We start from the raw sequence: 19,853 nt of genomic DNA, 5'->3' as shown, positions 1-19,853 counted from the left end.
GCCCAGAGTTTATTTAGGAAGTGTTAATAGGCTTAAGAAAGTAAAAACTGAAGATTTAAGCTGAGACTTTTTAAAAAAAATTACAAGTTTGTAAATTTATTTTACCTCTTATGATTTTGATACTGTTGTTTGTAAAATAATATTTCTTTGCTAATTTAAGTATAGAAACTTTTAACACTGGTGTATTTATCCAAAAGAAAACTCATCATCATCAATAATATTTCCTTTAAAGGAGAATTCAATATTTTGATATTTTATCAATAAGCATAATGCAATATATATTTAAGTAAATACCCTGTTTCCCCCAAAATAAGACAGTGTCTTATATTATTTTTTTTCTCCCAAAATTGCACTACATCTTATTTTCGGAAGATGTCTTATTTTCGGGGAAACATGGTAACAGTATGTGTTACCTTCTATGTTAATAAAATAAGAACTAAAACATTTATTCCGCCCTCCACCCCCTCAATAATAAGTCCTAAAGTTTACTCTATCACCTCAATCAAGACAGGTTAATTCAAGTTAAAAAAAATGTAGTCTATTAATTCCTTAAAAATTAATTCTTTTTACCATGAAACAAAATACTAAACTCTGCCCTTCAGACATACTACTGTACTTCAAATGCTAATATTATTTGTCACTCCTTGAAAGTGAAACAGAGTTAGACTTTTGGCTTGGAAAAGGGCTGAGCCTGGGATCAGAGGGAAGGGGATAATATCAGTGAAAACATATCCTCAGGTGAGAATAAAAATAAAAATAAAGAAAGAAATGTCATATCCTATGAAAGACACATCTTGAAAATGCTTAAAGAAAGTTGTCATCTTTTCATGGTGAAGGGACTGGAGTCCATTTTGATGAAAACACCTTGGTGACTGGCAGTGGCTGCAGCAGCGGGGTGATGGGGCTGGCACCTTCCTCTGATCAGCCAGGTTGCCTCAAGCAAAGGGAGGCCAGACTGTGGCTTAGGTCTGCTCCCAATGGGGAGTGGGCTTAAGCCATCTGTAGAACATTTTTTGAGGACTCCCGGTATGTGAGAGGGGGCAGGCTGGGCTAAGGGACCCCTCCCCAGTGCACGAATTTCTGCACCAGGCCCCTAGTAATATATAAAGAACAATATTGTGAGATTAATGTTCTATTTCACTTAGCATCTTCCTATTTGTCTTATTGGTGAAAAGGAAATAATAGACTTTTCCATGTCACTGAAATTTGAATTCTATATGCAATAATAAAGAAGCATAAGGAAAAAAAAATAATGCCAAAGCAAATTGAAAATTGGTGAACAGTTAGATGGGGATTTTCTTGTATGTTGAAAATACTCGCCACAAAGTTTCTAAATGTTCATTTTGAACTAAATCTTGAAATGTATTCATCAATTGTAAGGGAAGTTAATAGCTCCCCAAAAGTATGAAATATAGAGAATAAACAGTCTTGATTTAATGAGCTAAATATTATTTGTTTGGATGAGTGCTTCTTTTTTGATACCTCTCTTTTTTTATCTCTCTCTTTGAAAGATTTCAAAACTTTCCATCTCTTGACCTTAGGGACACACACTGCCCAGTGGGCTTCCTGAAGGTGTCCCAGTGTGACACCTTCCAGCAACACTTACTGCAAAGATTGTGCTGTGGCCTGGAAAATAGCACTCAATGTGTCTGGAGGTGATAAAAAATCCCAAATTGGAGGAACTCAGGCTAAAGTCACAAAAAAAGGGTTAAAAAGATAAATGCTTCTTACTGAAATATGCCCACATATGCACCCTATATGTTCAATTTAGACTGAAATTTAAAAGGGCAGAACAGTTTCTTATACTGCTTTCTTTCCCGGTCTAAAATATCTTTAAGCAAGAAAAGGGCAGAATGACCTTATTCCAATTCTATATTCCAATTAATAATCTGATTATTATTATTATTGGAGAGAAAAGAACATTATCCAAAATGAAACATTAGTATAAGCAAGACTGCTCAAGGAACACACTCCAAATCTTCACGATGGCTGGGTTTTCATTGTGAGGATTTGGGGCATGGGATTGGGCAAATGGAGGGTAGTTAGAAAACCTCCCAGCAAGGGAATCTACACCCTTCTAAAACTAGACAGACACAAGGGGGCAGTTAGAGCTCAAGCTCTGATTTCAAAACTGGCTAATTGAATGAGAGCTAGCCTATTTTAGTTTACCCTTGGGATATTTATCAGTTCCCTTGGCAGGCAAAGAAACGTGAGGCTGACAAGTGGTTTAGTTTGCACTTGGTTTAATTGCTGTGAGGACAGCTGGAACCTCTCTGATGTCAGCTAGAATAGCTATGGCTTCGGAAGAGCTTGGGGTTACATTCCCTAAAATTTACACTTTAGTTCTAGTCTCCCAATTTTGATCAAACTGTGTTACACACGCATTCTAAATGTCCTTTTTTTTTTTTTTTTTAACTTTGTTTGCAAAGGAGAGACATATTAAAAACTCACCAACCTAAGGACTATGTTTATTTTACGAGGAGGCAGTAGGGGGGTGGAGGGGGGGAGGAGCTCAATTAATTCTAGCATTTGGCTTTTAGTTTCAACTGTTCTTTAGCAAATATGCTTCAGATCCTCCCCTCTCCCCCCCCCCCCTCACTCTCCACACCCCTTCCCCCCAAACTGCAAGCCATCTTGGGTTTCTATTCAAATTCAAGCGGCATTGCTATAACTTCTCACGAGTTTGCAAGTTTCCTTGAGAAATAACCATCCCTGCGCGGGATTCCATTTAATTTGGGGGATGGGAGTGAACATGGTAATTCTGGATCGCAGGTACTTGAAGAAGTGAATCTAGCCCAAAAGGTAGACGCCAGAGTTGAGCTCAGCTGCCGGATTGGAGAGCGAAGAGGGCTGGGCAGGCAGCTCCAGGTCCTTCACTTGCAAGACAACTTGTTGAATCTTCTCTCTCCTACCCTCCCTGCGCTTTGCCCGCCTCCGTCCCTAAGAACTGATTGGCAGAAATCACTATCCAACCCTAGACACTGGGCCTCCTCCGGGACCTAGGATTGGCCTACAAGAAGGACTGGAATGAGGGGGTGCAAGGGGAGGGATTTCCCTTAAAGCTCTAGCTAGGTCCTGGGACCTGGGAAGGAGGAGTAGAGAGACTTAGTTTCCCCCACTGAGCCGCGAGAGGCTTGGAGGACTTACCCTGCTCTAGTTCCAGGCCAGAGCGCGCCAAGCAATTTTCTCATCCCTCTCGCCCAGCCTCGGCGACGAGCAGGACCCGCGCGCAGCGCGCGGAGTTCCTGGCACTTTCCGAAGGGGTCTATTGCTCCCTGCCCAGAGACTGCGCGCTCTCGGACTTAACCTGTCCGAGCACTAACACCTGGACCATGCACTTATCCAGGAACCCCAGGATAGCCTCCCACGCACGCCGGGTAACCAACGCCACCAGTTTTCAGCCAATGCCTCGGCCTCCGCCACGGACCCTGCTGCTGCTGCTGCTGCTGCTTCTCCTGCCACTGGTAAGCTGCATTACAGCACAGCCCGATGGCCCCGGCCGGGCGTTGCTGTTCTCGGATCTCCCGGGGGCCTCAGGGGTCCCCTCCAAGGAGGCTATAGTAATGGCGAACCGTGGGCTCCGGGTGCCTTTTGGCCGTAAGGTCTGGCTGGATCCACTTCAGGACCTGGTGCTGCAGGTGCAGCCCGGGGACCATTGCGCAGTGACCGTACTAGACAATGACGCTTTGGCCCAGCGGCCCGGCCGCCTGAATCCCAAGCGCTTCCCCTGCGACTTCGGTCCTAGGGAGGTGAGCTACTCTCACCTGGGTGCGCGCAGCCCCTCGCGAGATCGCATTCCGCTGCAGCTGCGCTATGACGCTCAGGGAGGGACTGCAGTGCTTCCCTTGGTACTGGAGGTGGTTGTGGTCTTTACTCAGCTGGAAGTTGTGACTCGGAACTTGCCTCTGGTCGTGGAGGAGCTGCTGGGGACCAGCAATGCTCTGGACGGGCAGAGCTTGGAGTTCACCTATCAGTCCGAGACAGAGGAGTGTCGTGTGGGCATCCTGTCCGGCGTGGGCATGCTGCCTCGCTATGGGGAACTCCTACATTACCCGCCGGTTCCAGGACTAGCCAGCGAGGGGGACACTCAGGAGCCTCTTCTGATGGACTGCAAAGCTTTCCAGGAGCTAGGAGTGTGCTACCGCCACACAGCCTCCAGTCACTCACCAAACAGAGACTGGGTGCCCATGGTGGTGGAGCTGCACATGCGAGGGGCTCCTGTGGGCAGCCCGGCTTTGAAACGCGAGCACTTCCAGGTGCTGGTGAGAATTCGAGGAGGGGTTGAGAACACTGCACCCAAGCCCAGTTTTGTGGCCATGATGATGATGGAGGTGGACCAGTTTGTACTGACTGCCCTGACCCCAGACATGTTGGCAGCTGAGGATGCTGAATCTACCCCTGACTTGTTGATCTTCAACCTCACCTCACCATTCCAGCCTGGCCAGGGATACCTGGTAAGCACTGATGATCGCAACCTGCCGCTCTCCTCCTTTACTCAGAGAGATCTGCGCCTCCTGAAAATTGCCTACCAGCCACCCTCTGAAGACTCTGACCAGGAGCGTACCTTTGAATTTGAGCTGGAGGTAGTAGACCCAGAAGGAGCAGCCTCAGATCCCTTTGCCTTCATGGTGGTGGTGAAGCCCATGAATACACTGGCTCCGGTGGTTACCCGCAACACTGGTCTCATTCTCTACGAGGGCCAGTCTCGGCCCCTCACTGGCCCTACAGGCAGTGGACCACAAAACTTGGTCATCAGCGATGAAGATGATCTAGAAGCAGTGCAGCTAGAGGTGGTGGCTGGGCTCCAACATGGTCACCTCATCCTTCTGGTTGGCTCCAGTGGCAACTCTGTCAATAAGGCCTTTACAGTAGCTCAGCTAACAGCTGGTCAGGTGATCTACCATCATGATGACAAAGATGGCTCACTGAGTGACAACCTGGTGCTTCGAATGGTAGATGGAGGACACAGGCACCAGGTGCAATTCTTATTCCCTATCACTTTAGTACCTGTGGATGACCAGCCACCAGTTCTCAGTGCCAACACAGGACTGACACTGGCAGAGGGGGAAACAATGCCCATACAGCCCTTTGCTCTCAGTGCAACTGACATGGACTCAGATGACTCTCTGCTGCTTTTTGTGCTGGAGTCTCCCCCAACTATAGGCCATCTGATTATCCGCCAACCTCATCCTCCACAAGAGGTGGAGCAGCTTATTGGAAGTCCTTGGAAGAAACAAGGAACATTTTATGAGAAAATAGTGACAAAGTGGCAGCAGCAGGACATAATGAAAGGGAGGCTGTTCTATATGCACTCTGGAGCCCATAATCCTGGACCAGTGATGGATCAGTTCACATTTCGAGTTCAGGATAACCATGACCCCCCTAATCAATCTGGGCTACAGAAGTTTGTGATCCGCATACATCCTGTGGATCGCCTCCCTCCAGAGTTGAGCAGTGGCTGTCCTCTTCGGATGGTGGTGCAAGAATCCAAGCTTACACCGCTGAGGAAGAAGTGGCTGCAATACACTGACCTGGACACAGATGACCGAGAATTACATTACACAGTGACTCAGCCTCCAATGGACACAGATAAAAACCACTCACCAGCCCCATTAGGAACCTTGGTCCTGACTGACAACCCTTCTATTGTGGTAGCCCATTTTACCCAAGCCCAGATCAATCACCATAAAATTGCTTACAGACCTCCAGATCAAGAACTGGGAGTGGCTGCCCGAGTGGCCCAGTTCCAGTTCCAGGTGGAGGACCGAGCTGGGAATGTAGCTTCAGACATCTTCACCCTTTACTTGCAGCCAGAGGACAACCAGCCACCTGAGATCCTCAATACTGGCTTTACTACTAAGGAGAAAGGACACCACATCCTGAGTGAATCTGAGTTGCATGTGAGTGATATAGACACAGATATAGCCCACATCTCTTTTACTCTAACACAGGCACCCAAACATGGTCACATAAGGGTTTCTGGACAGATACTACCTGTAGGTGGGGTTTTCCATCTGGAGGACATAAAACAGGGTCAGATTTCCTATGACCATAGTGGGGATGACTCCCTTACTGATAACTGCTCCTTGGAGGTTAGTGACAGACATCATGTGGTGCCCATCACTCTTAGAGTGAATATCCAACCAGTGGATGATGAGGTACCCATGCTGAGCCTTCCTGCTGGCACTCTAGGGTCTTATCTAGATGTTTTAGAGAATGGGGCTACTGAAATCACTGCCAGTGTTATCAAGGGGACCGATGAAGACACTGATGATTTGGTATTGACTTTCCTCTTGGAAGATCCTCCCTTATATGGAGAAATCCTGCTCAATGGAGTTCCAGCAGAGCAGTTTACCCAAAGGGACATCCTGGAGGGTTCTGTTGTCTATGCCCATACCAGTGGTGAGATAGGCCTATTGCCCAAACAGGACTCTTTTAACCTGAGTCTGTCAGCTATCTCTCAAAAATGGAGAATAAATGGCAATACTATCCAAAGACTTACTGTGTGGGTGACCATCCTTCCTGTTGACAGCCAGGCCCCAGAAATTTCTATAGGCGAACAGTTTATAGTAATGGAAGGCGATAAAAGTGTCATAACCTCAATGCATATAAGTGCTGAAGATATTGATTCCCTAAATGATGACATCTTGTGCACTATAGTAATTCAGCCTACCTCAGGTTATGTCGAAAATATTTCTCCAGCACCAGGCTCTGAAAAATCAAGAGCAGGGATTGCTATAAGTGCCTTCACACTGAAAGATCTCAGTTATAATCATATTAACTATGTCCAAAGCATACATAAAGGAGTGGAACCTGTGGAAGATAGATTTATATTTCGTTGTTCTGATGGCATTAACTTTTCAGAGAGACATTTTTTCTCCATTGTAATAATTCCCACCAATGATGAACAGCCAGAAATATTTATGAGGGAATTTATGGTGATGGAAGGCATGAGTCTGGTGATTGATACACCCATCCTCAATGCTGCTGATGCTGACATTCCCCTGGATGATTTAACTTTCACTCTTACCCAATTTCCTTCTCATGGTCGCATAGTGAACCAGCTGATAAACAGCACAGTTTTGATCAAAAGCTTTACCTTAGACCAGATCATAGAGAGTTCCAGCATTATTTATGAGCATGATGACTCTGAGACCCAGGAAGATAGTTTTGTGATTAAACTAACAGATGGTAAGCACTCTGTGGAAAAGATGGTTCTCATTATGGTTATCCCTGTTGATGATGAAACCCCCAGAATGGCCATTAATAATGGATTAGAAATAGAAATTGGGGAAACCAAAATTATGAACAATAAAATATTAATGGCAACTGATTTAGATTCTGAAGACAAATCGTTGGTTTTTATAATTCGTTATGGGCCAGAACATGGATTATTACAGAGACAAAAACCTATGCATGCCTTTGAAAATATTACACTGGGCATGAATTTTACGCAGGATGAAGTGGATAGGAACTTAATTCAATATGTCCATTCTGGGCGAGAGAGCATTCGGGACCTAATTAAATTTGATGTGACTGATGGAACAAACACCCTCATAGATTGCTACTTTTATGTATCTATTGGAAGCATTGACATTGTCTTCCCTGATGTGATAAGTAAGGGAGTATCCTTGAAAGAAGGTGGTAAAGTCATCCTCACAACAGACCTCTTAAGCACTAGTGATTTGAACAGTCCTGATGAAAACTTAGTGTTTACCATCACTAAGGCTCCCCTAAGAGGTCTCTTAGAATGCACAGATCAACCTGGAGTGTCCATCACATCTTTCACTCAGCTTCAACTGGCTGGAAACAAAATCTACTACATACACACAGCTGATGATGAGGTGAAGATGGACAGTTTTGAGTTTCAAGTCACTGATGGACGTAACCCTGTCTTCCGGACATTCCGTATCTCCATTAGTGATGTGGACAACAAAAAGCCAGTTGTCACCATCCATAATCTGATTGTCAGTGAAGGTGGAAACAAGCTGATTACTCCCTTTGAACTCACTGTTGAAGACAGAGATACTCCTGATAAACTCTTAAAATTCACTATCACTCAGATGCCTGTTCATGGTCAACTTCTACTTAACAATACCAGGCCTGCCATGGTTTTTACCAAGCAAGACTTAAATGAAAACTTAATCAGCTATAGGCATGATGGCACTGAGACAAGTGAAGACAGCTTCTCCTTCACGGTAACTGATGGCTCCCATACAGAGTTCTATGTTTTTCCCGATACAGTATTTGAAACAAGAAGACCACAAGTGATGAAGATCCAGGTCTTAGCTGTTGACAATAGTGTCCCCCAAATTGTAGTGAACAAAGGAGCTTCTACACTTCGCACTCTGGCCTCTGGCCACTTGGGATTCATGATCACAAACAAAATACTAAAAGTTGAGGACAGAGACAGCCTGTGTTTTTCTCTTAGGTTTATTGTTACAGAGGTCCCTCGACATGGATATATCATCAACTTGGGCAAAGGCAACCACAGTGTCACTCAGTTTACACAAGGTATGGTTCCTTTTTCTTTCTTTATAACCAGTGGGCAGTTTAAGTCTTTTTTCCTAAGGATATGGCTGTCACTGTAAATGTTATTAAATAGAGGCTCAAATTATATTCCAAGAGAAGGAAGAAAAGGGACATAAAGGGGAAGGGAGAATTCAGGGACCTTCTTTCCTGGGAGAACAGCTCCTTTCTTGCCATGTGTTCCACTGCAGTGACCTTCATTAGAGAGAGTATTGATATATATATTTTTATAGGAGCAAGGTTTGCTGCCAAAACAGGAGCCAGACGTTGGTGAATTAAAATCGAAGCAAGCTTTTCAGTTCCGCACTATTTGCCAACAACTGTCTCCTGAGCAGCCTGATTTGTATGCTGCAAATAGTTTATGAAGCATTTTAATACCATAGAGAGATGTGCTTTCTAAATTGTGTATTTAGATTACTATTATTATTAAATATCATTCAAATAAAGCCTCTAAATTAATATTACTTTGATTAATTTTTAGAACACTGTTATAATACTGTTATAGCTGATAGAAACTTTGTAACAAAACATGTATTTATACTTTGTAGATTTTATAATTTTAATATTTAAAGACAAATACCTGTCCAAAGACATAAGAAGTAAACACCTACCTAGATTTATAAAAATACTAGAGGCCCGGTGCATGACATTCATGAACTCGGAGTGGGGTGGGCCTTCAGCCCGGCCTGCACCCTTTAGCAGCCTGGGAGCTCTCTGGTGATGTCTGACTGATTGATTACACCTGTTCCCCCTGTGGGGGTGCACTGACCACCTGGGGCAGCTCCTGCTTTGAACATCTGCCCACTGGAGGTCAGTGCACTTTATAGCAACCAGTTCTTCCACCATTCATTCTATTTGCACATTACTAATATATAATTTAATAAAAATAATATATTTTATTAGTTAGGATGTACAAGGCATGTTACTATGGTACACACAAAGTAAGAGGGTATAAGAAGACATGATGTATAAGAAGATAGTATTTCTGTCACCAAAATGCATTCAGTTCCTTATTAAGAACTTGAAGATCCTATCTAATAAAAGGGTAATATGCAAATTGTCCATCACTACAACACACAAGATGGCCACCACAAGATGGCCAGTAGGGGAGGGCAGTGGGGAGGGACCCGGCCAGCAGGGGAGGGCAGTGAAGGGTGACCAGGCCTGCAGGGGAGGGCAGTTGGGGGTGACTAGGCCTGCAGGAAAGAGCAGTTGGGGATGACCAGGCCTGCAGGGGAGAGCAGTTGGGGATGACCAGGCCTGCAGGGGAGGGCAGTTGGGAGCGACCAGGCATGAAAGGGAGGGAAGGTGGGGGCACTAAGCCTGCATGGGAGGGAAGTTGGAAGGGACTAGGCCTGCAGGGCAAGGCAGTTTGGGGCCACCAAGCCTGTAGGGGAGGGCAGTTAAGGGGGGCCAGGCCTGCAGGAGAGGGCAGTTGGGGGCAACCAGGCTGGCAAGGGAGGGCAATTAGGTGACCAGGCCAGTAGGGGAGGGCAGTTGGGAGTGACCAGGCCTGCAGGGGAGGGCAGTTGTGGGTGACCAGGTTGGCAAGGGAGGGCAGTTAGGTGACCAGGCCAGCAGGGGAAGGTAGAGAGGGGCAATTGGGCCATCAGGGGAGTATTTTGGCATTGATCAGGCTTATTAGGGGAGTGGTTAGGGTGTGATCAGGCTGGCAGGCAGAAGCGGTTAGGAGCAATCAGGCAGGCAGGCGAGCAGTTGGGAGCCAGCAGTCCTGGATTGTGAGAGGGATGTCCGACTGCCCGTTCAGGCCCAATCCCACCTGTTGGATTGGGCCTATTTGGGCAGTCAAACATCCCTCAAGGGGTTCCAGGTTGGAGAGGCTGCAGGGTGGGCTGAGGGACACATACCTCTCTCCTCCCATGCATGAATTTCATGCACTGGGTCTCTAGTATGTTAATAAAAGTAATAGTATAAGGAGAAAAATTATTATTGTTATTTTAAAATATATTTTTATTGAATTTTTAGAGAGGAAGGGAAAGGGTTAGAGAGAATGAAACATCCATGAGGGAGAAACACCAATCAGCTGCTTCTTGCATGTCCCCTACAAGGATCAAACCCACAACTTGGACATGTTGCCCTGACCCAGAATTGAAGTGGGGATCTCTTGTTTCATGGGTTGACACTCAATGATTGAGCCACACTGACCAGGCAAAAATTATTTTTTTATTTCAAAACTTTTTTCTGCCCTATTTCAAACTCAATAACCAACACTGGTTGCATCTACATTCATTTGCATTCTTGAGGCTAAAGTATTTTTCTAATCTAATTTTTTTGTTTGTAGGCAGATATAATGTTAGACAGGAAGGGCAGGTGATCTAAGTAAAGTTACTCAGATACCTTTTTTGTATCTCTGCCTTTTCCATCAGTCTCAATGTGACTTCCTCTGCAAATTAATGTTAAAGACTTCTCTTTAGCTACTGTGCAGTTGGTTATTCAGGATGATTGTTCTATAATTTAGTTGTAATTCCAATTTTGTAAGTATAGCTTCCACCTACTCTGCCATCTTGGATCCTACTCTTAATAGAGTTCTTAAGAGATGGAAAAACAATAGAAAATACATGAGACAAATAAATATTACATATCATTGTTGATGAATTTTTAGTTATGTTATTGACTTTACACAGCCTTGGAAATAACTACTTACTGCTTAAAATCAATCAAACAATGGTTCATTTTGAGTATCACAGAACAGAGTATTTTTTTTTTATTTTTTTCTGTGTTGCACCATTAAGGAAAGGAACTGCTAAAATGAATGAATAAATTGTAAGAATTGTATTTTAGTCAATATTAAAAACAAATAATGCCAGGGAATTTGATAGCTAATGTAGGAAGGAACAGAAAGAGTATTTCTGAGACAGAATAATTTTTTTCCTATGAATAAAGTTTTTAGCTATTATTAGATGTTTTTTTTCTTTTATGTTCTCTTATGTTAGTTATTTCAATCTGGGATCTTAAAAAAAAAAATCTGATTTTTTTCCTTCAAAATTTGGACTGTTTAACACCAGAAGTCTGTTAACCTACAAGTGGTAAGAAAGTTAGCTTGAGGGAGGGCTCTTTCCTCTTTCCTCTTAGGGCCAGTCCTATAGAGAGACAGTGGGTGTGATTTCAGTAGTCCCAGGAAATCTCTCATGCTTCCAAATATCTTTCTTTCTACCTGTCATGGAGCCTGACAGTCCATATTTAGGCAGTGACTTCTTTGGTGCATGAACATGCAAATGCCATTGAGAGGTGCAACACCTTGCTATTATTATAACTTAATTCTTATATTCTGTATAAGGGATCAGATTTCTATGTGATAGCTGAAATCCAGAAATAAGATAGCACTGTTTCCCTTAGGAAAAGAAGGGGATGGGGATATTTACAATCAATATAATTTCATAAGTCATCAACTTTGCCCTAGTGACTAATCATCTTGTTCTTTGGTTATTTTCTAGCTGACATTGATGATATGAAAATATGCTATGTTTTAAGAGAAGGGGCTAATGCCACAAGTGATATATTCCAATTTACAGTTGAAGATAGTGGTAAGTTTGTCACTCTCCTTTAATATAAACAAGGAGAATGATTTTCATTGGTAGCTCTTTGATATTATAAGGAATTTGTATCAAGTGTTATTTTATGCTCACCTGATTTTATACTAAGTAAATTTGGTATTTGCTATATTATATTTACAATCTGATATAGTGCTACTCTGCAATAATTTTATTTTATTTCTTTATTGAATAAGGTGTTACATATGTGTCCTTATTCCCACATTATCTGCAATAATTTTAGATAAATGTTCTAATTATGTTATTTTTGTTTTATGATCTATAAAGCACTAAAAGTAAATATCTGTATAAATAGGATTTCCATTTTCATTTGTTCAGATTATGCTCTGTATAAGGCTGCTTGCTTGAGGTGACAAGAGGGTACTGGAATTTAGCCCAGCTCTACTTGCAAGCCATTTGCTTACCTGGGTGTCCCTAACAGGGTATGTCTACTCATGTACAAATTAGAGCAAGTTGCCTTTTTCTAATTTGCACAAGAGTACTGTGTGGTTTAGTGCTGCTGAAAAATATGTTGCTTTCACCAAGGAATTTGTGCTAAATAAATGTGTTTAAGTCTCACCAATCTCAGTATGTCTGATGACTATCTTATTTGGGGGATTTTGTGACTTAGTCTAGATAAAATTTTCCTTGGTGATGACAGAAGGACACTGTAGAGAACAGGATATTATCTGTAATCTAAGTCCCTTTTGCAATATTATTGTCATTTCTCCTTCAAAGCTTTGACTGCTGCTCAGACTCTTTTCTTTTCAGTTCTCTTTCTAACCCTGTAAAATGAGGAGAGAAAAAGGCTGCTTCCAGGTTGATTTAAAATGATGTTTCTGTTCTCACCTGATCTTAAGAGAAGCAATAGAACATCAGGAAGAATGTGTATTGTATGAATAGGACATAAGAAGTCAGAGAATATGTGTAAGAGAGAAAAGAGGAGAAAAGAAATAATTCAGATTGATTCATCTGTTCTCATGAGATGTTTTTAAAATGGCATGCTATTATGTCATCTATCGGGTCTAGTAATAATTAATGTCGTTTTCCAACATTCGTTTAAAATCTTGCTTGGCATTGACTTGTATTGACATAACCTTCAAACACGTGGTATCTACAGAACGTGTGAAGTGCAATTAACAAGTTTTGCTTGAAAAAGTTTGTGTTTGGTTTGGTTTTTGTTGCAAAACTAGGGCTAAGAAGATGGCGGATGAAGAGCATATTTGGCACTGCATGCTTTACGAGTTCCAATTAGGAAGAAAAGCAAGTGAGGCTGTAAAAAACATCTGTAGTGCTCTTGGTCAAGATGCAGTTAGCGCCAGAAAATGCCAGTGATGGTTTGAGAAATTTCGCGAGGGAAATTTTTCGTTAGATGACAAGAGTGGTCGAGGCCGTCTGTCCAATTTTGATCAAGAAGCTCTTCAAGCTCTTTTGGTGCAAAATCCTCAAATTACCCAACAAGAGCTTGCGACAACTTTAAATTGTTCACAAAAAACAATTTCCAGTCAATTGCGTGCACTTGGCAAAGTCCAAAAGTTTGGAAAATGGGTTCCTCATGAGCTGACCGACAACAACCGTAATCAAAGAGTCACAATTTGCAGTTCGCTCCTCTCTCGTCAAAACCATTTGCCGTTTTTAGAGCAAATTGTTACCGGAGATGAAGAATGGGTGCTGTATGTTAATTTGAAAAGGCGGCCTCAATGGTTGGACAAAAATGAGGCTCCGCAGCCCACGCCAAAACCTGACTTGCATGCGAAAAAAGTGATGTTGTGTGTTTGGTGGAATTTTAAAGGAATTCTTCATTATGAACTTTTACCATCTAACCAAACCATTACAAGTGCAGTGTATAGTGCCCAATTGGAAAGGTTAGCCCAAGCTTTTAAGAGAAAAAGAACCCGCGCTGATTAATCGGAAGGGCGTAATTCTTCACCACGATAACGCACGACCGCATACTGCAAGAATCACTGCTGAAAAACTGCACCAGTTGGAATGGGAAGTTATCCCTCAACCTGCATATTCTCCTGATATTGCCCCTTCCGATTACCATTTGTTTCGTTCTTTGCAAAACTTTCTTCTTGGAAAAAAATTTAATAATGAAGAATGCCTCAAAAATGCATTGACCGAATTTTTTGCATCAAAATCACAAGAATTTTACAACAGAGGGATTAAATGCTTCCTGAGCATTGTGCACAAGTAGTAGAAAACAACGGCAAGTATATTGTTGATTAAATTTTGTTGTATTGTTTAAATAAATTCAATTTAAAAAAGTATTAGAAAACGACATTAATTATTACTAGACCTAATATCTCAAAAAGATTACATGCTTACTCTTCACATGTTTTGAAACAGTAAATAACATTTATTTAAAATATCCTTGGCCCTACTGGTTTGGCTCAGTGGGTAGAGTGTCTACCTACAGACTGAAGGGTCCTAGGTTTGATTCCCAAGGGAATGTACCTTGGTTGCAGGCACGTCCCTAGTAGGGGCTGTGCAGGAGGCAGCTGAGCAATGTTTCTCTCTCATTGATGTTTCTAACTCTCTATCTCTTTTCCTTCCTCTCTGTAAAAAAAAAAAAAATCAATAAACTATATTAAAATATCTTTGGATGTAACATGATCACAACACCAAAAAATGAAATCTACTGGGACTGTGCCAGTGAGGCAAAAAAGTGTTAACTTGGGTTTAACTAGTTTGTTTCTACCATAAGTCAGATATTTAAGAAAGTTAATGCTTTGTTTTTATAGTAACCAAATCATATTTAAGTATTTGACTTGTTGGTAAGCAAATTTTAGAATAAAATAAAATGTTAAAAAGGAAGCCAACTCATAAAAGAATAATCTACTGCTCAAATGAGAAATTCTAGTCAGTAAACTTTATAGTGAAATGCTAATATAATATTATCTAAATTAGTGTAGCTCATTAACATTTAAAGACTAAATTATTGGTTCAAGATTCCATATTTATTTTAAATAATGACTGAGTAAACCTCAATAATAAAATTATGATTTTCTTTAAAATTGCAAAAAAAACCCAAACACACAAAAAACCAAAACCTAAAAACCTGTTTGAAATTCAATGGCTATGATTCTAAGACGTAGCTTATACTTACTTATATGTTTTGCTTCATTATATATTTTGTCCCCTCATTATATTTAAAGACTGAAGCAAAAGCATGTTTACAGTAGTTCATATGGAAAACAATACAACAATTAATAAATAATAGTATAAGAATAAACTTTATTTCACATACAACTATAAACCTACTTTTTTCTCATCCTGTATATATACATACTCTATAACTCTGGATTTTTCCCCCCTTACCTAGATGGAATGGTTGTAGTTATTTTAAAATTTGTGTCTATATTCAAATTTTTGGAAAAATTTTAAGTTAGGAATGATTAGCTGAAGAGACTGGTTTTATTTTTGGATTTGTTGCAAATGTGGCTGAGCTTATAAACATTGTTTTTAAGGAAATAAGAACTAAATCATTTCAGGAGCTTTTTCAAAACTAAGGTTTTCATGTGTGAGAGAAAAATTCCAGAGATGGGTTTACCTTTATTCTCCCTACTGACATGGCATTACTTACATATTTGATATTTTTGACACTTCTCAAAGAAATGTATGTCTCAGGAACTATGGGAGGTACTTAAATGGATGAGTATTCTTGTTTTGGAGAGATTTAGATTTCAGAAGAAGCCAGGTGACTTCTCCAAATGTGTTCATCTACCCAGGAAATAAAAGAGCTCTCTCAAGGGTACTTATTCTTCCCATCTAGGTAGTGGTAGACTACTGAACCAGTGGGTCTTTAGAACTTAGTTGTAGTGATTTATGATCATCTACTTAATATCATGATACTAAGCATATTCATAAACATGCTCATGAATTTCAGTATTTCATATCTGGGAAGCAAGTCAAGATACCATGGCATAAAATTAGGAGTTTTCTATGCCAAATTTTCTTTCAATCAACTAACTATATCTCTTTAAGTCATCAAGATTAATTTTAGGATCATAACTAAACAAAGAAATTACTGGGACAAATATAATCATCAAATAACCTTAAAAATAAAATATAACTTTTAATTTTAGGAGTCAAGAATGAGACAAAAGATCGAGAACAGAAAGCTAAAAATATTTTGTTTCAGATTTAATTATCCTATATAATAATCCTATATAATAAAAGGGTATTATGAAAATTGACCCTAATGGTGGAATGACCAGAATGACCATTCGGCCAGTCACCATGAAGCACACTGACCACCTCTCAGTCCCTTTCCCCTGCCATCAGGCTCGAATTCCTGATGGTAAACAGGGAACCTAGGGTGGGTGGCAGTGGGGGGGCAGGGCGGGGAAGATGGCCCTGATTTCAGGCCAGGCCTAGGGACGAATTTTGTGTGCCAGGCCTCTAGTATTATCATAAGAACCCAGTAGCCGTAGAATTCTTCTGTTATGATGTAAAAATTGATCAGGACCACCTATCACTAATGAAATGATGCTTAGAACAGAGTTATAATATTACTTTTTATTTTTGGAGCCAATGACCAAATGACAGGTCTAAAGAGTATGCTATTTGAAGAACAGATAATGTTAAGATTTTCACTTAGAGTTTAGATTTGATAAATGTTGGTTAATATATATAGCATATACACACACAAATACAAAGATTCTTATATCTTAGGGTTCTTCCAACTAGGCTATTTAGTATTATATTTGGTTTATTATTATTCACTGGAGGCCCAGTACATGAAATTTGTGCACGGGGTTGGGGTGTGTGTTACTCAGCCCAGCCTGCAACCTCTCCAATCTGGGATCCCTCACGGATGTCAGACTGCATGTTTAAGCCCGATCGATCACAAACCAGGACTGCTGACTCCCAACCACTCACCTACCTGCCTGACTGATTGCCCCTAACCGCTTCTGCCTGCCAGCCTGATCAGCCCCTAACCACTTCCCTGCCAGCCTGATTGATGCCTAACTGCTGCCCTGCCAGCCCAATCACCCCTACCTGCCCTTCCCTGCCAGCATAGTTGCCCCCCAACTGCCCTCCCTTGGAGGCCTGATTGCCCCTAACTGTTCTCCCCTGCAGGTCTGGTCCCCCCCAACTGCCCTCCCCTGCAGACCTGGTCCTTCCCAACTGCCCTACCCTTCTAGCCCCGTGACCCCTAACTGCTCTCCCCTGCCAGCCTGTCACCCCTAACTTCTCTCCCCTGTTGGCCTGGTTCTCCCCAACTTCCCTCCCAAAAAGACCTGATCACCCCCAACTGTCCTCTTCTGCAGGCCTGGTCCCCCCAACTGCCCTCCCCTGCAGGTCTTGTCCCCTCCAACTTTCCTCCCTGCAGGCCTGGTCCCCTCCCCCCCAACTGCCCTTCCTGCAGGTCTGGTACCCCCAAACTGCCCTCCTCTGCAGGCATCATCCCCCCCCCCCAACTACCCTCCTCTGCAGGCCTGGCCCCTCTCAACTGCCCTCCCCTGCTGGCCTGATCGCCCACAACTGCCCTCTCCTGCTGGCCATCTTGTGGTAGTTATCTTGTGTCCACATAATGGTGGCTATCTTTGACCACATGGGGGCAGCCAGCTTGTGTGTTGGAGTGACAGTCAATTTACATATTACTTTTTAGTAGATAGGATTAAATTTTGCCTTCATAGCATCCCTGAGAGCTTGGTAAAAACAAATAAACAATAAAATAAAATATTCCTATTTGGGAGACTGAGTCACAGAAATAGGTAACTGACCTTCCTTAAATTGTATAACTAGGCAGCTAGTGGCCAATTGAAATCTCATATTTCTTTCCTCAAAAAATAACTTTAATACTTACTCAGGATAGATGTGGGGCAAGAGCAGGAGGATGGTAATTCGAACTTTTTTGGGTTCTCCAGTTCTAGTTTTTAGGAAAGTTTAATAGATAAGAATGAAGTCAGGATAGGATTTGCTAATGAAGAAAAAGTTCTGTGTCCTCTGGAGTGTAAATTTTTGCTTTAGAACACTTTAAAAGTCACTGTGTCCTAAAATTTGTAATATTCTTTCTTGGCATCATACTATATTATTTTTTTAAGGCTACACATAAAAATATTTATTCTTTCAAAGTTCAAATAAACACAAATCAAATCAATCTTAAGGTACCATTTTTACACCTATTTTATAAATTAAATTACAAAAAAACTCTTTTTAAAAAATCACTTAATACACAGTCCAGTCAGGGTAGCTCAGTGGTTGAGCATCAGTCAAGAGGTCACTGGTTCAATTCCTGGTCAGGGTACTGCCAGAGTTCTGGGCTCCATCCCCAGTAGGCAACATGCAGGAGGCAGCTGATATATGTTTCTCTCTCAATTATGTTTCCATTTCTTTCTCTCTAAATATCAGTAAAAAACAAACACATTTTTAAAAATATCCTTTAAAAAGTCACTTAATATGGGGATTATGATGAAACAGGTACACTGAATGCAGTCTGTAAAATTGTAAACTGAGAAAAAGCTTTTGAAGGAAAATCTGTGAGTGTTGGAATCATTAAGGCTTTAATATTCTATTCCACTTGAAACAGAGCTCAACAGAAGGAAAATATGTATGTAACCAAGTAAAAACAAAAAAATCTAGAAATTAAATTCCCAATAAAAATAGAAAAAAGCTTTTTAGTAATGGCATCAACATAACAAAATATTCAGCTCTTAAATTTATAATTATAAAGTCTATCATAGAGTAATGTTAAAGTGATCACTTAGTAATGAAATGTGTTTATTGGAAAATTAGTTTAGAATATGAAAATATTATATCAAAATATATCCAGGTATTCTGGGGTCTGTCAACATATGCAAACTCATTGTTACTATTTATAAGGTCAAACTCTGAAGTCAGGAAATATGCTCCCATTATCTGAGGCTTCATTTAAGGAGCTTGCGAAAAATGAGTGTATGTAGCAATTACCTATGGTTTAGCTAAGCCATCTTCTATTTTGTTTTTACCCTTTATGTCTTCATGATGTCTTCCTAAGGATAACTCATAATAATAACCACAGACATGAAAAATACATTCTCCTTTGATAATTGCCTCTTTGAAATCTAATTTCAGATCTAGTACTCCAGAATTTTGTGGAAAGAAATAAGCATGTATTATTTTATCCCTTTTATAACCAAATATGGTATTTTTAGCTGATTTGCTCTCAGCCTTAAACTCTGTAATTTTCCTACAAAGTATTCTAACATGAAAGTGCTTCTGTCTCTTTTTAGTTTTGTCTACAAGGAACTCTTCTAGCTCTTTATTATGATATGAAAGCCAGTCTCACATAATTATTCCAGATATGTTCCACTCTCAACCCTAATGACTATTAATCACCCTTAACACCAGGCCCAAATGTCATTTCCCCTCCAAAGTTAGTCACACCCTTTTTTGTGTGCTTCTATTCCTACTTTTATTTATAACCCAAATGGTTGCATTCTTATTATGTTGGAATGTGAAGACCTTCATTAGTACAGAAGGATCAAAAAGGTTTCATAGATCCTTGTATTGTAGAACTTAATGCAGGGTTGAACACATGGTAAATATTTAACAAATATTAAAATGAATGTATAGATAAATGGGGAAAAGAAGCTCTTTTAAAATATAAGGATCAATTAAATACTATTCTAACAAATAACATAATTCCCATTGTACCTTTTACATTCATTTAGAACAATCTCTTATCCTGGCATTAATTTAAATACCTGTCACACAAAGAAAGATTTTTAGTAAAGCTTTTACATTTTGTTGTTAATCCTCACTGGGGATATTTTTCCATAGATT

General features: G+C 40.9%; 1 protein-coding gene across 1 annotated transcript in view; it reads left to right on the top strand.

Moving 5' to 3' along the window:
• Window positions 1–3,063: 3,063 nt before the first annotated feature.
• Window positions 3,064–19,853, top strand: part of FREM2 (FRAS1 related extracellular matrix 2) — a 288,182-nt gene continuing 271,392 nt past the window's right edge. Inside the window, exons 1-2 of the mRNA XM_084879506.1 lie at window positions 3,064–8,514; window positions 11,985–12,074. Of these exons, the coding sequence (XP_084735632.1) occupies window positions 3,333–8,514; window positions 11,985–12,074 (5,272 nt within the window). The 5' untranslated portion in view covers window positions 3,064–3,332. The remainder of the gene's footprint in view (window positions 8,515–11,984; window positions 12,075–19,853) is intronic.

Source organism: Pipistrellus hanaki (assembly GCF_964339955.1).
Source record: "Pipistrellus hanaki genome assembly, chromosome: 3".
NCBI lineage: Eukaryota > Metazoa > Chordata > Mammalia > Chiroptera > Vespertilionidae > Pipistrellus > Pipistrellus hanaki.
This window is presented reverse-complemented; position numbering and strand designations above follow the sequence as displayed.